This window comes from Seriola lalandi, unplaced genomic scaffold (genome assembly GCF_002814215.2).
Source record: "Seriola lalandi dorsalis isolate HSWRI2012SDOR001 ecotype SW California unplaced genomic scaffold, Sedor1 jcf7180002054297, whole genome shotgun sequence".
In the NCBI taxonomy this organism is placed as follows: Eukaryota; Metazoa; Chordata; class Actinopteri; order Carangiformes; family Carangidae; genus Seriola; species Seriola lalandi.
In genome coordinates this window covers 1,108,019-1,127,301 of record NW_019524850.1, presented here as the reverse complement: position 1 = coordinate 1,127,301, position 19,283 = coordinate 1,108,019, and the positions used below count along the sequence as shown (strand labels likewise).

The following is a 19,283-nucleotide window of genomic DNA, read 5'->3' as shown; positions in this document are numbered from 1 at the left end:
TTGACATTTTTATGACATGCTATACCATGACGTTCTTATGCCTTACTATCCAATATGGTTTTTAGGACTTTTTGTGCCGTATTTCACTATGATGTTCTTGACATTTTTATGCCTTACTGTACTTTGACGTTTTATCACATTTTTATGGCTAGCTATACTATGACTTTTAATGCCATAGTATAATATGACATTTTTTGGCATTTTTATGCCATACTATACTGTGACTTTTTTTTCACATTTTTATTCCATCCTCTACTATGACATTTTTGAAAAATTTTTATACCTTACTGTACTATGACGTATTATGACATTTTTATGCCATACTATACCATGACATTTTTTAACATTTTTATGCCTTAGTGTACTATGACATATTATGACATTTTCATGCCTTACTATACTATGACGTTTTTTTGACATTTTTATGCCATACTATACTATGACATTTTATGCCTTAACATACTATGATGTTTTTAGACATTTTTATGCCATACTATAGTATGAAGTTTTTTGACATTTTTATGACATACTATACTATGACATTTTTTGTCATTTTTATGCCATACTATACTGTGACTTTTTTTTTTTTTTATGCCTTAGTGTACTATGACATATTATGACATTGTCATGCCATACTATACTATGACGTCTTTTGACATTTTTATGCCATACTATACTATGACATTTTTAAACATTTTCATGCCTTACTGTACTATGATGTATTATGACATCTTTATGACTTACTATACTATGACATTTTAGGCCTTAACATACTATGATGTTTTTAGACATTTTTATGCCATATTACACTATGACGTTCTTGACATTTTTATGCCTTACTGTACTTTGACGTACTATGAAATTTTATGCCTTAACATACTATGATGTTTTTTTATATTTTTATGCCAAACCATACTATGACGTTTTCTGACATTTTTTTGAATTAATATATTATGGCTTTTCATGCCATACTATACTATGACTTTTTTGACATTTTAATGACATGCTATACCATGACATTCATATGCCTTGTGGTTTGTAGGACTTCTTATACCATATTACATTATGACGTTCATGACATTTTTATGCCTTACTGTACTATGACCTTTTTATGAATTACTATATTATGACTTTTTATGACATTTTGATGCCATACTACGTTTTTGACATACTATAGTACGACGTTTTTCTACATTCTTATGACATGAAAATTCATACGGTTGTTAATGTGTTATCACTGCAGAACCTCTTGTAAATGCTGTTGTAAGTATTGATGAAAGTGGTTGGTTAATAAATGTGGGAGAAAAAAACTATGGTGTGTCTGTGTTTTTTTACATTTATATGCCATACAATACTATAATGTTTTTATGACGTTTTGACATTTTTATGCCTTACTGTTCTATGACTTTTTATTACATTTTTATGCCATACTATATTATGACCTTTTTATGAATTACTATATTATGACTTTTTTGACATTCTATGTGCATGTATTTCTCATGAAATTTTGTCTTTAATATGCAATTCATACAGTTGTTAATGTGTTATCACTGCAGAACCTCTTGTAAATGCTGTTGTAAGTATTGATGAAAGTGGTTGGTTAATAAATGTGGGAGAAAAAAACTATGGTTTGTGTGTTATTAAAATATGACATTTTTATGACATATTATTCTATGACTTTTTGCATTACTATACTGTGATGTTTTTATGCCTTATCATACAATGACGTGATAATTTCTTAAACATTTTTATGCTTTACGATACTATGACATTGTTTTATTGCATATCATGCGATTACATTTTTTGGACATGGTCTGTAATGATAGACTGCTCAAACTGTCTCATTTAAATAAGGTCTTAAAACATTACTATTTTCTGCAACTTACTGCTAAATTACACATGTGACATCATATCTGTCTCAAAGTTCTCATTTTTTTGTTTTTGTGTTTTTATATTATGTATTTCTCATGAAATTTTGTCTTTAAAATGCAATTCATACGGTTGTTAATGTGTTATCACTGCAGAACGTCTTGTAAATGCTGTTGAAATGAAAGTATTGATGAAAGTGGTTGGTTAATAAATGTGGGAGAAAAAAACTATGGTGTGTGTGTGTGTTATTAAAGTATGACATTTTTTATGATATATTATTCTATGACTTCTTATGCCTTACTTATGACTTTTTATTACTTACTATATTATGACGTTTTATGACATTTTTATGCCCTACTATACTTTGACGTTTTTTGACATTTTTATACCATGCTATACTATTAACGTTTTTTGAAATTTTATGCCTTAGTGTACTATGACTTTTTATGACATTTTTATGCCTTACTATATTATAATGTTTTTGACATTTTCATGCCTTACTATATGAAATTTTTTAACATTTTTATGCCTTACTATACTTTGACATTTTTGGAATTCTTATGCCTTACCGCAATAATAATTTTATTACATTTTTATGCCGTACTGTACTTTGACTTTTTATTACATTTTCATGCCATACTATACTATGACCTTTTTATGAATTAATATATGATGCCGTTTTGACATATTTATGCCCTAATATACTATGACAATTTTTGCCATACTATACTATGACGGTTTTTTTTTGCCATTTTCATGCCTTACTATACTATGACATTGTTTGACAATTTCATGCCATACTATGTTATGATGTTTTATTCCATACTATATTATGACGTTTTTTGACAATTTTATGCCTTGCTACACTATGAGGTTTTTTGACGTTTTATGCCATACTATACTATGATGTTTTTTGAGGTTTTATGCATGACTATACTACCATATTTTTTGCCATTCTATACTACCACGTTTTATTCCATACTATACTATGATGTTTTAATCCATACTATACTATGATGTTTTTGAGGATTTATGCCTTACTATACCTATGACATTTTTTGCCATACTGCACTATCACGTTTTTTGACATTTTTATGCCTTATTATACGATAACATTTTTTGCCATTTTATGCCATAATATACTATGACGTTTCAATCCATACTATACTATGACGTTTTTTGACAATTTCATGCCATACTATATCATGACTATAACATTTTTTGCCATACTATATAATGACGTTTTTTTGCCATTTTTATGCCTTACTATACAATGACATTTTTTGACAATTTCATGCCATCTATATTATGACGTTTTTTGAGGTTTTATGCCTTACTATACTATGATGTTTTTTGACAATTTTATGCCATACTATACTATGACATTTTTTGACAATTTCATGCCATTCTATATTATGACGTTTTTTGACAATTTTTTGACATACTATACTATGACGTTTGACAATTTTATGCCTTATTATGCTATGATGTTTTAATCCATACTACACTATCACGTTTTTTGCCATTTTTAATCCATACTATACTATGACGTTTTTTTGAATTTTTTATGCCTTAGTATAATATGACGTTTTTTGAAGATTTATGCCTTACTATACTATGACATTTTTTGCCATACTACACTATCACGTTTTTTGCCATTTGTAATCCATATTATACTATGACATTTTTTGACAATTTTATGCCTTATTATACGATGACATTTGTTTGACATTTTATGCCATACTATACTATGACATTTTTTCCCAAGCTATATAATGACATTTTTTGCCATTTTTATGCCTTACTATACTATGACATTTTGTAATAATTTCATGCCATTCTATACTATGACGTTTTTTGACAATTTCATGCCTTACTATACTATGACATTTTGTAATAATTTCATGCCATTCTATACTATGACGTTTTTTGACAATTTCATGCCTTACTATACTATGACGTTTTTTGACGTTTTATGCCATCCTATACTATGACATTTTTTGCCATACTATACTATGACGTTTTTTGCCACTTTTATTCCTGACTATAATATGACGTTTTTTGAGGTTTTATGCCATACTATACTGTGACATTTTTTGACAATTTCATACCATTCTATATTATGACGTTTTTTGACAATTTTATGCCATACTATACTATGATGTTTGACAATTTTATGCCTTATTATGCTATGACATTTTTTGACAATTTTATGCAATTCTATACTATGACATTTTTTGCCATACTATACTATGACATTTTTTGCCATTTTTATGCCTTACTATACTATGACGTTTTTTGACAATTTTATGCCTTACTATACTATGACGTTTTTTGCCATACTATACTATGACGTTTTTTGCCACTTTTATGCCTGACTATAATATGACGTTTTTTGAGGTTTTATGCCTTACTATACTGTGATGTTTTTGGCCATACTATAATATGACGTTTTTGAAAATTTTATACTTTATTATGCTATGACGTTTTATGACGTTTAATGCCTTACTATACTATGAAGTTTTTTGACAATTTTATGCCATACTATACTATGACGTTTTTTGACAATTTTATGCCATACTATACTATGACGTTTTTTGAAAATGTTATGTCTTATTATGCTATGACGTTTTTTGAAGTTTTATGCCTTACTATACTATGACGTTTTTTGACAATTTTATGCCATTCTATATTATTACGTTTTTTGACAATTTATGCCTTACAATACTATGATGTTTTAATCCATACTATACTATGATATTTTTGAGGATTTATGCCTTACTATACCTATGACATTTTTTGCCATACTGCACTATCACGTTTTTTGACATTTTTATGCCTTATTATACGATGACATTTTTTGCCATTTTATGCCATAATATACTATGACGTTTCAATCCATACTATACTATGACGTTTTTTGACAATTTCATGCCATACTATATCATGACTATAACATTTTTTGCCATACTATATAATGACGTTTTTTTGCCATTTTTATGCCTTACTATACAATGACATTTTTTGAGCTTTCATGCCATACTATACTATGACGTTTTTTGACAATTTTATGCCATACTATACTATGACGTTTTTTGCCATACTATAATATGACGTTTTTGAAAATTTTATACCTTATTATGCTATGACGTTTTATGACGTTTAATGCCTTACTATACTATGACGTTTTTTGACAATTTTATGCCATACTATACTATGACGTTTTTGAAGATTTTATGCCTTATTATGCTATGACGTTTTATGACGTTTAATGCCTTACTATACTATGACGTTTTTTGACAATTTATGCCATAATATACTATGACCTTTCAATCCATACTATACTATGACGTTTTTTGACAATTTCATGCCATACTATATCATGACTATAACATTTTTTGCCATACTATAAAATGACGTTTTTTGCCATTTTTATGCCTCACTATACTATGACATTTTTTGACAATTTCATGCCATTATATACTGACATTTTTGACAATTTTATGCCTTAGTATAATATGACGGTTTTTGAGGTTTCATGCCTTACTATACTATGATGTTTTTTGACAATTTTATGCCATTCTATATTATTACGTTTTTTGACAATTTATGCCTTACGATGTAATTTATGCCTATGATGTTTTAATCCATACTATACTATGATGTTTTTGAGGAATTATGCCTTATTATACGATGACATTTTTTGCCATACTGCACTATCACGTTTTTTGACATTTTTAATCCATACTATACTATGACATTTTTTGAAAATTTTATGCCAGACTATATCATGACTATAACATTTATTGCCATACTATATAATGACGTTTTTTTGCCATTTTTATGCCTTACTATACAATGTCATTTTCTGACAATTTCATGCCATACTATATTATGACGTTTTTTGAGGTTTTATGCCTTACTATACTATGATGTTTTTTGACAATTTTATGCCTTACTATACTATGACATATTTTGACAATTTCATGCCATTCTATATTATGACGTTCTTTGACAATTTTATTCCATACTATACTATGGCGTTTGACAATTGTATGCCTTATTATGCTATAACACTTTTTGCCATTTTATGCCATAATATACTATGACGTTTCAATCCATACTATACTATGACGTTTTTTGACAATTTCATGCCATACTATATCATGACTATAACATTTTTTGCTATACTGTATAATTACATTTTTTTGCCATTTTTATGCTTTATTATACAATGACATTTTTTGACAATTTCATGCCTTACTATACTATGACATTTTAATCCATACTATACTATGAGGTTTTTTGAGGATTTATGCCTTACTCTACTATGACATTTTTTGCCATACTACACCATCATTTTTTTTGCCATTTTTAATCCATACTATACTGTGACGTTTTTTGACAATTTTATGCCTTATTATGCTATGATGTTTTTTGAAGTTTTATGCCATACTATACTATGACATTTTTTGCCACACTATACTATGACGTTTTTTGAGGTTTTATGCCTTACTATACTAAGACGTTTTAATCCATACTATACTATGACATTTTTTGACAATTTCATGCCATTCTATATTATGACGTTTTTTGAGGTTTTATGCCTTACTATACTATGACGTTTTTTGCCATACTATATAATGACGTTTTTTTCCATTTTTATGCCTCACTATACTATGACATTTTTTGACAATTTCATGCCATTCTATACTGACATTTTTGACAATTTTATGCCTTAGTATAATTTGACGTTTTTTGAGGTTTCATGCCTTACTATACTATGATGTTTTAATCCATACTATACTATGAAATTTTTTGACAATTTTATGCCTTACTATACAATGACATTTTTTGCCATTTTATGCCATACTATATTATGACGTTTTAATCCATACTATACTATGTGGTTTTTGACAATTTTATGCCATACTATATCATGACGTTTTTTGACGTTTTATTCCATACTATATCATGACGTTTTAATCCATACTATATGACGTTTTTTGACAATTTTATGCCATACTATACTATGGAGTTTTTTGACATTTTTTGCCATACTATACTATGACGTTTTTTGACAATTTTACTCCTTACTATACTATGACTTTTTTTGACGTTTTATAACATACTATACTATGACTTTTTTATGACTTACTAAACTATGACGTTTTGTGACACTTTTATGACTTAATAAACTATGACGTTTGACATTTTTATGCCTTAATGTACAATGACTCTTTATGACATTTTTATGCAATACTATATGACTTTTTATGCCTTACTATACTATGATATTTTATGATATTTTTATGCCTTACTGTATAATGACTTTTTATGACATTTTTATGCCATACTATACTATGACTTTTTATGCCTTATGACGTTTTTTACCATTTTTATGCCATACAATACTATGACGTTTTAATCCATATTATTCTCTGAAGTTTTTTGCCATTTTTATGCCATACTATACTATGATGTTTTTGGCCATACGATAACATGACGTTTTTTGACAATTTTATGCCTTATTATGCTATGATGTTTTTTGATGTTTTATGCCATTCTATATTATGACGTTTTTTGACGTTTTATTCCATACTGTACTATGACGTTTTTTGACAATTTCATGCCTTATTATAATATGATGTTTTTTGACAATTTTATGCCTTATTATAATATGATGTTTTTTGAGGTTTTATGCCTTACTATACTATGATATTTTATGATATTTTCATGTCTTACTGTATAATGACTTTTTATGACATTTTTATGCCATACTATACTATGACTTTTTATGCCTTATGACGTTTGTTGACATTTTTATGCAATACAATACTATGACGTTTTTGGACTCTTATGCCATACTATACTAAGAGTTTTTAAGCCTTACTATATGAGGTTTTTTGACATTTTTATGCCTTACTCTACAATGACTTTTTATGACATTTTTAGGCCAAAATATACTATGACTTTTTATGCCTTACTATATTATGACGTTTTTTGACATTTTTATGCCATACTATACTATGACATTTTTTACCATTCTCATGCCTTACCGTACTATGACTTTTTATTACATTTTAAGGCCTTACTGTACTTTGATTTTTTATTACATTTTTATGCCATACTATACTATGACCTATTTATGAATTACTATATCATGATGTTTTTTGCCATTTTTATGCCATACTATACTATGAAGTTTTTTTTACATTTTCATGCCTTACTATACTATGACATTGTTTTATGGCATACCATTCAATTATATATATATATATTTTTTTAAAGTATATTTTTTTGGGCTTTTTATGCCTTTAAACCCCTTGCAGTGAAAGGCCGTCCGATGCGGGATTCGAACCGGGGCCGACTGCAGCGAGGACTGTAGCCTCTACACATGGGGCGCCTGCTTAAACCACTACGCTACACGACGCCCCTCAATTATATTTTTTGGACATGGTCTGAAATATCTGAGGACTGCTTAAACTGTCAGCTCATTTAAATTAGGTCTTAAAACATTACTATTTGCAGCAACTTACCGATAAATTACACATGTAACATCATATCAGTCTTTAAGTACTCATATTTTTGTTTGTTTTTTATATTATGTATTGCTTATGTAATTTTTTTAATATGCAATTCATATGGTTGTTAATGTGTTATCACTGCAGTACCTCTTGTAAATGCTGTTGTTAGTATTGATGTAAGTATTTGGTTAATAAATGTGGGAGAAAAAAAATTGTGGTGTGTGTGTTATTGAAGCATGATATTTTTCATGATATATTATACTATGACTTTTTATGACTCACTATACTATGATATATTTATGCCATATTATATTATGACATTTTCTGAAATTTTTTTGCCTTACTATCCTATGATATTTTATACCTTGCTATACTACAACTTTCTATAACATTTTTATGCCTTTTTACTATGACATTGTTTTATGGCATACCATGCGATTATATTTTTTGAACATGGTCTGTAATATCTGAGGACTGCTCAAACTGTCAGCTCATTTAAATAAGGTCTTAAAACATTACTATTTGCTGCAGCTTACTGATAAATTACATATGTAAAATCCTATCAGTCTCTACCTACTCATTTTTTTGTTTTTGTATATAATGTATTTCTTTTGCAATTTTGTCTGTAATATGCAATTCATACGGTTGTTAATTTGTTATCACTGCAGAATGTCTTGTAAATGCTGTTGGAAGTATTGACATAATTGGTTGGATAATAAATATGGGAGCATACTATACTTTGATGTTTTTTGACATTTTAATGCCATACTATACTATGACATATTTATGCCTTACTGCATTTTTATGGCATACAATTAATTTTTTTTTAATTTTCATGCCTTATAATACTGTGACATTATCATGCCATATTATACTATGACATATTTATGCCTTACTGTACTATCACATTTTTTGACGTTTTTTGAGATTTTTATGTCCTAGTATACTATGGATTTTTTTTTAAATTTTCATGCCTTAAAATACTGTGCTATTTTTATGCCATACTATGCTATGACATATTTATGCCCTACTATACTATGAAATTTTTTTGCCATACTGTACTATGACATTTTTATGCCTTATTATACTATGATGTTTTTTGACATTTTTGAACATTAGTATACTAAGATATTTTCATGCCTTACTATAGTATGAAGTATTACGTTTGACATTTTCATGACATTCTATACTATGACTTTTTATGCCATATTATACTATCACATTTTTTACATATATAGGCTATACTGTATATACATATATATTTTTACTTCATATATTCATACATGTCATATATGAAAAATAAACACATGTACATATTTTACATTTGTGTATGGGCCTTTCTGAATGTAAATATAGATCTTATATGTTAATAAACTGTTTGGTTGAGGTGTTATACAGTTACTTCTCTGTCCTGCCAGAATGTTGTGGAGAGGGTGCTTGGTATTGTCCATTATGGCCTGAATCTTACATTGCATGTCTCTCCACAACAGTCCTGGGTGAGTCCAGAGCACAGACCCAGCCTTATTGACCAGCTTGGTTTTTTTTTTATGTCATATGGTGTTCATGTCTGATATGAACACAAGGAGACATAAAAAAAAAAAAGGACACTCAAGGCACCTGTGTGAGCTGCCCAGTTAGTACACCTGTTCTTGTGCCTCTCTTCAGCCAGGCAAAGTAAAAAAAGAAAAATAAATTAAAAATTAAAAAGAAAATTCAGTAATCCAATTTGCATTTTCATTTTCACATACTCATGGGTGTTCTATGACCATATTAAAATGAAAATTGAAAAGCTATTGACAATTAATTTTCAAAGACTTCTAAATGGAAATGCATTATGTTAGTCCTTTCATCAAGGCAGGTCATCAGTTAGTATGTGACCTCCTTCCTTCCAGTGTCAGCTGCTTGTTTTACCAGGATATAAATAACACAAAGATCCACAGTGATATGCAATATTTAGTGTTATTGGAAACAGCTTATCCCCACTCTGTGTGATGTCACTCACTCTAGCTGTGAACATTCCACCACATACACATTAACTTAAAAAACTGGAAAGGTCCGGAAACGTTCATGAAACTTAAACTGTCACTGTGTAAAAACAATTTGTCTCAATGCTTAGATTTGTCTCACTGTAGAAGTTTTGTCTCAGTGCTTGTCTCACGAATGGACTGAATGATTACAATAAACTCAATGGTAAAGAAGTGACACCAGTTATCTCTTTTCAAGTTGGCTGGGCATGAAATGTGGTCTATACAATGTATTTTCATCATCACCATCATCATCATCATCATCATCATCACAGTGTAAAAAACCAGCACCCTGCTTTCATTCCCACAGTCCGCAAGATGAATGTTTACTGGGGCAGAAAGTTTCTTTCAAAATTCCATGTGTGTAAAATTGAAATCCACAAGCATGGAATTGAGATCCACAAATACTTTTTCACTTCACAAATAGAAAATTGATTCACATGTCTGTTTGAAAGTTGTACATTTTAAGAAGATATTCACATATGCTTTTCATTTATTTGTAAATTAATTGAATGTATTCACAGATTATTTTTTTATTTGTAGAAGTTGTTTGTGTATTTGCAAATCTGTTTTATATTTGCAAGATATTTTTGTGAATTTGCAAATTTAGTTTTTGTATTTGGGGAAGGTGTTTTATATTTATAGATTACACATTTGCGCACGGATTGCCAATTTGTTCACACAAATAATACTGAAACAAATCTACCTGCATATAATAGAGATAATCGCCTTTCTAATGTGAGAGTGAAAAATAAAATAAAAAATTCCAGCAATGATATGATGAGAGAATTAATTTATTCACAGACTTAATGTTGACATAATCTGCAACACGCATTAGTGAGTGAGAACAGGGTCAGGCAGGATCACAATAACAAATGGCGTAGTGGACGGACGTTAAGTAGTGGAGTCTTTGGTTTGACCAAAAAAAAGAAAAAAAGAATGGCCAAAATTTAGCAACCGTGCATTCTAAGGCACTTGCATTGTTATATTAAAAACAGTTGCTGTGTGATTGACAGGATGTTAATAATACAGTACATGACAGGAAATATAGTGAATTATGATTACATAAGACATTTAGAGCATATAAAGACATAACAAAGTTAGGCATTACATCTATAATCAAAGAACGTGTGATGGACATGGCATTCACAGCACGGCAACATAAATGTTAGATGAGGATAAATCCCTCTACAGAAGGCTGTCAATAGGTCTTTGCCCTGAGTGGTTGGCCCTGTGAAAATCTGAATGCATGATGTAGTGCCATATAAACATTGTGCAAATATGTTAGTAACTCAATAGCATTTAAGGGTCAACAAAGACATGAGTTAATCTTCATGTTTTCCATTAAATTCTAATAGCCAGTGAAGTCTGGACTTCTTATATTAGTGTTGCAATTTGGCTTGTGTCTAAAAACTGACACCATGCATTCTGATTTAATCTGGCTCTAAAAAAATATCTCAGGCAAAAAAAAAAAAAAAAAAAAAGTGCTACTGGACCATCATATACTCGCCACAATGTTCAGTATGTATCAGGAAATGAAAGAAATAAAAAAAAAAAGTCAGAAACTGAATGTTATAGACAAAGTGGTCGAACACACACAAATGTTATGCAACCTCTCCGATGAGTGAACATGAACTGCACTCACGGGCTGGAGACGTTTAGTTGCATGACAGCTGTGGAGTGTCGGATCATCCTCCATCTATTTCTGACAGGTAACAGATGAAAAGTGGTAATGTTCTCCCTTTAGAAGGCACTTTGTGAGTTGGGGGTTTTTTACATGTGCTCTGGGTGGTTCTGCAAACAGCTTATGAACTCTGTGACTGGATGGCCCTGGTAGCAGATCTGATACACTGCATTGAACAGTGGGAACCTGGAGGAAGAGGAGGTATTGTTGAGTGCCAAAAATAATACTGGATTGGTGTCTTTTCTATCCAGCGCTTCTGTGTGATGTACTGCTGCTCCACTTACTTGTCAATGAGGTTTTTGTGCTTGAGGATGAGATAAACCTCAGCTGCTGTTGCTGGTCCCTGCAGCTTCTGACCATTCAGCATCTCTTTCTCCAGCTCCTCAATGGACTGAACAAGGTAAGAAATAAAAGAAGTAACATGACACACAGAAGTGTGAACTTTTGTTAAACAGAAGAGATGATACACACACTGAATTTTACAAGCTTCCACCAGTCACATACTTCTGAATCTGATCTGGCAGACTAAAATGAACTTTGTTATGTTCAAGCTGTTTAAATAGCCTGTGGATGAATTATTAGACTGTGGTGGAAGTATGAAAAATATGGTAGATCAGAAGAACAAACATGTACTTTTTTTAAACCTCAGCTGATGAATACATACATACATATATACATACAGAACTGGAGCATCAGTTTTATATATAAAAAAAACATGTCTGGCAGTGACAATAAGGATGAATTACACTGATTACACTGTTTCTTTTATGCCACTAAATCCAGAGATTTCTTATTTTGTTGCCTCTGTGTTGTCTTGTGAGCACAAAGTAGCAGCTAAGCCAATATCAAGCTGTGGTAAGGAGATAAAAACAAAAGCTATGCAGACAAAGTACTGACAACGGCCAATTCTGAGGACAGACAGGTTGTATATCTACAGTGTCAGAAACGACGCAGCAAGTGTTGAATAAAACACCAACACAATAAGTATCACTCAGCCTGTATGTGTTATGTTAAAAGACTGTAGCAGAAGTAGTAGTGTTTGACAAGTTAGCAGCAGCCGAGCCTGTTGTAGGTTTAAATATCCTACATCATATTGATCGTACCGTTTAATTAATTAATTTTATTTCCACACAAAGCTAAGACTTAACTATAGACTAGACATCCCTGCATGCCGGCAAGACTGTCAGCACAGTAAAAGTGTGTCTTGCAGGAAACCATACTTTGCTTATTTAGCAGCTGCTGATGAGGCCATAAAGGTTTGTCACAGGTTCGTTTCAATTCACACTGTTTAACTGGTGCAACTACAAGGTTAGCACTACGGCTAAACACCTTGAGTAATGTGGAAACAAGAGGTGTTCATCCTGTTCTTCCCATTCTGCTGACACTGTGCAAATGCAGAAAGCAAACAACAGTGTCATCATTTACAATGGAGCCACATTAGAGATTTCTTAAGGACTAGTATGAAGAGGAGGAATTACAACAGCAAGCAAAAGCCATTTTAAAAATTCATATGGACATATTTACTTGAATAGCTTGTGGTTCAATACTACTAATCATATGGTTATAGTGACATATTCCATTAAGATATTTCAAGATGGTTATGTTTTTATTTTGGTTTTCCTTCTTAGCTCTTATGGTGTGTTCATTGTGTTAATGGTGCTACACTGTGTATTTTGCTCATCAATAAAGCTTTTGTGAACCATCAGCTAAGGAGTGAGAAGACCTTTAACCCAGGATTACTACAGGGCATGCACTACCTATTTTGTTACTATAGAGTATAACAGAGTTTGTACCCCAGTGCACAGAACACTCCTTTTCCTCATGTCTACTTTACTACTTTAAAATCATATGTTCACACAATCACACATTCCTTTACTACTCATACGTGTTAAGTGTTTGTTTCAAGAAAATAAATGTACCAAAAAATAAATAAACAAACAAACAAAAATAAATATCAAAGTGCTCGCCTTTCCCGTCTTCACAAAAGCCTCGGCTACTTTACGGTTGCGGCCACCGTAGCAGGTAGTGATGAGGTCAGCCACACCGCAGCTCTCCAGGAAGGTGGCAGAGGACACGGGCCCGGCAGTGCAGAAAATGCGGGCGAAAGCAATCATCTCCATCAGGCCCAGTCTAATTACTGCTGCCTTCGTGTTGTCTCCAAAGCCCAGACCATCACAGAAACCTGCTCCAACCGCAACAATGTTCTGAAAGGACGGACTCAAAAACATGAGCAAAGACTGGAGATACAAGAGCCGAAGACACACTTGGATACTTTGTGAAAGATGTCGTCTATCTGGAGGATAGCAACGACATTCCAATAGTGTGTAATCAATAAATGAACTTGGTTGAGTGAACAAATGAATAGCTCAATTTTCTAATCACATCTAGAGCATTAATCTTAGTGCCTCACATTAGGGCTTTTAGAGGCTCTACAGATCCTAACCCAAGGTCTCGGTGCGCTGTATACTTTTTCCTTCCATCCTCATTTCTTACCTACATACACATGAGTTTGTACGTATTTAAACCTGTTAACTGTATAGACTGCTAAACTGGACAAACATCAATAAAGCACAGAGAGGTAAAGGTACAACTATAGTTGATTTATCGATTAGTTGATAGAGAAAGAAAATAAAGAAAGAAAATCAGTTCAATTAATCCAAATTTGATGGTTTCAGGTTCTCAAACTGGAATTTGCAGCTTTCTTTGGTTGTTGACTGTTTCACAAAACACGACATCTGATGATGTCACCTTGTGCTCTAGGATATTGTGATGGCCATTTTTCACTGTTAAAGTTAGGGTTATGGGTAATGGTAGGGTAATGGTTAGTTGCAGTTGATGCAGGTTCATGTGTGTGCAGTCTGTGAGATGATAAATATCTGATGTCTTATAACTGACAAGCTAAAACTATGAAAAAAAAAAATCTATCCTCAACATGCATACCAAATTAAATGTCATTCTGTAAACACTGGGCTGGATAAATGGCAGCACTTTGACTTTTGAGGCAGACGCAAACTTCACAGCTTTCACAACTGTATAACACAAAAAATAAATAGTGTGCTTTAAACCTTTGGAGTTAGACGTGCATCCCAGCTTCAGTCAGTGTTGCTGCTTAGAAGCAAAACTACATGTCACTTTCTGACATTTGTCAACATTCTTCTAAAGGCAGCGTGATCTTTTTTATAAAATCAAGTAGTTTACCTTCACAAGGATACATCATACCAGACAGGACTGCAGTGGTGGAATGTAACCAAGTACATTCATTTATTGTCTGGCTTTGCTTCATGTACAAAGACAGAGCAGCAGATAGCTTTTCAGCTGCTTTGCTTGCTTGGTGGACACTTGTTGCGCCTGGTTAAACTATTTTCTATGTTGCACAATGGTAAAGTTAACAAACTGCTATGGAAGATTTTACAGCCTTTGTCCATTTTCCCTGCATAGTGACCTTTACTTCACTGCATAATCGGTTTTAGTATTTCATAACAAACTCGAGTGTGCGAGCCGCAGCCTTTAGAAAGCCAGTTGAAATTCTTGTTCATCTTGAGTCCTCTTTTGGTTATATTTGGTTCTTTGTTTTTTAACACTACCCCCCCACCACCACCCCCAACTCACCTTTTAGTTAACCTCATTTATAGTTTATATCAATTTCCCTGACCTCCTTACAAACAAATAACTTTGCTTAGGCAACTAAAACTGGTTTTATGTTGGTTCCCTTTTTCCAAAAACAAGCCAAGTTGTAACACAGAGAAATGCGACTTATATAGGAGGAAATGTGCAGTTATTTGCACTTACATGTGAAATTTTAGACATAGGCTTCGTCCCTCTTTTTCTGTGTGTCACTGTGTTTTGTAGTGAAAGCTCACCTTCAGGGCTCCACAGATTTCTACCACATCATACTCCTCTACTACAGTAACTCGAAAGTTGTTGGTCTGCATGAGTTCCTTTAGGAGAGCACCGTGGTTTTTATTCTTACATCCTGGAAGCAGAACAAAGAACCTGGTCATGTTTCAGCATCTCTACAAGATGATTCGTATTGCCTGTAAAATTTATTCAAATCTGAGTAGATTTTTATCGTGAGTCATGGTAAAAAAAACAAAAAAAGACAAAAAAACAAAACAGACTTTGCATCTATTAGAGTGCAGCTGGAATACTCCAAATCCTCTAACAAGTTACATTTGTAAGCTGTGATCCAACTAATACTGATCTCGTCAAAACAGGTTAGTGCTCTCTTGGTTTATACACTGATAGTAAATCCCATGAGGTATGCTGTTATGTAGTACGTGCAAAGATGTGAAGAAAATGTCAAACTGAACCAACCCACTGTCATTTACACAGCAGCTTTAAGGCAGATTAAACCTTCACCCCCATGCTGACAATGCAGAAAGCCTGAGAACATAAAAATGCTTCCTGTTTCAAGGCTTGTACTTTCATACTGCGACTTTAAACCTTGATCTAAGTGCAAGTTTGTCATAATTAAACAAGAACCCTTTCATTCAAAACAAAGATCCTATGCTAAGCAATCAAGAATATGTCAAGACAAAACATAAAAATTAAAACCATGTAGCACAGTATGAGACTGACCGATGGTGGTCTCACAAAACTTCTCATCAGCAACCTCATTGGCAATGTTGGCCCCCATCAGCACACTCATGGTGATACCGAGCTTCTCCTGGATCACATCAGAGATGAGTTTTAGTCCATCAGGGCCCTCATCAACACCCTGGTGGAACAAAAACAAACACAAGCAGAGTATTTACATTAAACCATACCAAGCTGGTATTTGGGTCAAAGACCACACTGTACGACTGGTTTACGGCTGCTTTAACCAGGCCTTAGACTGTTTGAGTCTGGCATGCATTATGAAGTAGCACCACACTAAAATTAGAGAGATAAAGGATGGAAAAAAAAAAAATCATAGCAGAGTTGAACCTTGATGAGGGAAATCCCCAGTGCATCACCCTTTATCTTGCCCTTCATGGTTTCACACACTTTCCCAATAAACTGGTGTGGGATCACAAACACCAAGATGTCTGCATCACTGGACGCCTCTACCAGGTCTGGGACAGCAAGCTGGGAAGGGGGAAAAGAGATGACAATGATGAGGATGATACTGAAAGATATGACATACATTCAAGTCTGATGAAATTCATCTAACAACCTGCTGTGAGAGCATGTGCAGAAAACTAATATTACAGTAGTTGATTCACTTTTAAAAAGACTAACAATTTATAATGGAGGAAGCGATCTAAGGTGGCATGGACAAATGCAGGTAAAAAAAACATAATGGGACTACAGTACATTCATGCACTATAAAACACAGAAAAGCAACAGGAAGAACACTGAATTACTGTTAAATGACAAGAAACCAACACTTTCTTACCACATTTGCTGGTAGCTTGTGGCCAGGAAGGTACTTCACATTTTCATGGTCAGTGTTTATAATTTCAGTTAGTTTGCGCCCGTTCACCGACTCTTCAAACACCCACATTTTTACGGTGTCATCGAATTTGGAATTCTGAGCAGCATTGGCACCCACTATCTTGGCAATGGCAGAACCCCTTCATTGTTGAACAGTTGAAAAGGTTGGCATTAAGTTTATATAAAAACAGTCATGTTAAATTCACACCGCATTTCAATTTTGTGAAAATGGAAGTAACATGGCAAGAAAACTGTTATAAGATATACATTTATGATAAGCTGAGGTGCTTGAAAGGATCCAACATCCAGTGATTTTGCCTTTTAAGTCTCGTTGTTAAACCCCTCACTGAGTAATTACTATCACATGGCTGCTGGTGCGATCACCAGGCCAGTACTAATCATGGCTCCTCCTGTGTTTTCTACTGTTGTTTGATCACAAACTACTGTTTTCTGAGCAGAATGATATCAGATGATATAAAACTCTGCAGTTCAGTATGGAGACAACCACGTGCCAAACTCCATTAAAAACTCAGGTGATTTTAGGTTGGTCCACCCAACACCAATGTTAAATAGTGGTTAAGCAGAATTTTGAGGCGTTTCCTAGTATTTTGGGACAACACATCAATTTGGTATAAAAAAAAATAACTATAATCTTTATATGAGATTTCTTTATTAATACAACACAGTGTGGGCAAAGAACAGATGTTAAACAGAATACATTATCTTCGGTGGATGAACTGAAGATATATGCCGACTTCACTCGAAGACTGTAATGATTTATTCATGGCCTAAAGCGACGTTTTTCCACGCAAGGATATTGAAGTCGATAAGGTAACTCTAAACTATGCGACTGTTGAGCAGAGTTTGGGATTTGGTTTTCATACAGAGAAAAAGAGCATCCCCCTCGAGGGCTGCTGTTGGCAACCATGTAAAACTATACCCATTGTAGATGGTCGATATGTTGATGATGGCTGTAAAATAACATTACCGTATTTCCACTATAGAGGTGTTAATGAGGACAAGATATCATGGATTTCTACTGATGACACATTATTGCTACATGACCGCAAAATCCCAGTAATCGTGACTGACATGTGGCCAGTTTTCTGTATACTCAGCCAGTTTCTTAACATGTGACTCTAACCGAGGCTAAACCAGACTTGTGTTGCAGCTAACGAAGCGGTAGAGTAGACAAATAGACAAAGCCTTGCAAATCAAACTTCTTTATCATCACTATGGAAAATGCAGCTAGTTAACGTTAGCCGGCTGTTGGCTAGCAACGGCAAGCACTCTGTAACATACACGGATGAACACCTACTCCAAAGTTAGCCATGTTGAAACACCCCGTCGCTTTACGGTTTAGTACATTAACACATCGACTTACCAATTTCCAGAGCCAATGATGCAGACTTTCTTCGGAGCTGCCATTGTGAAGAGGTAAACCGATGAGCGGAGGTGAACCTGCACTGGTTGCCGCTGTGGACCTGCAGTGTGGTTATGCAACAAACAAACCGAGCTGCAAGCTGATTTTATTGGCCTGTCCGGGGGGAGACACTGGTCCGCCCACTGTGGACAGGGCCAAGTGCGGTCATCCATTCATAGCGCTGGCTAGAGGTTAGTAGACTCAAAGTAAATGGGACAAAAGTCAGTCTGTGAGACCTACTGCTTGTTTACTTACGTGTTACGGTATAAACACCTCTGCTGATAAGACATAACGGGCCCTGGACCGCAGATATGTGAAACCCCCCCCCCCCCCCCCCCTTT

The 19,283-nt window shown here is 33.3% G+C and overlaps 1 protein-coding gene across 1 annotated transcript; it reads right to left on the bottom strand.

Moving 5' to 3' along the window:
* Positions 1-11,198: 11,198 nt before the first annotated feature.
* On the bottom strand, positions 11,199-19,130 carry LOC111655011 (glycerol-3-phosphate dehydrogenase [NAD(+)], cytoplasmic). The gene is made up of 8 exons (XM_023406238.2): positions 18,904-19,130; positions 17,482-17,659; positions 17,031-17,171; positions 16,683-16,821; positions 15,965-16,077; positions 14,072-14,308; positions 12,389-12,495; positions 11,199-12,290 (listed from the first exon to the last, which is right to left on the bottom strand). The coding sequence occupies exons 1-8, from the start codon at positions 19,113-19,115 to the stop codon at positions 12,194-12,196; spliced, it is 1,224 nt and encodes a 407-aa protein (XP_023262006.2). The 5' UTR covers positions 19,116-19,130; the 3' UTR covers positions 11,199-12,193.
* Positions 19,131-19,283: the final 153 nt, after the last annotated feature.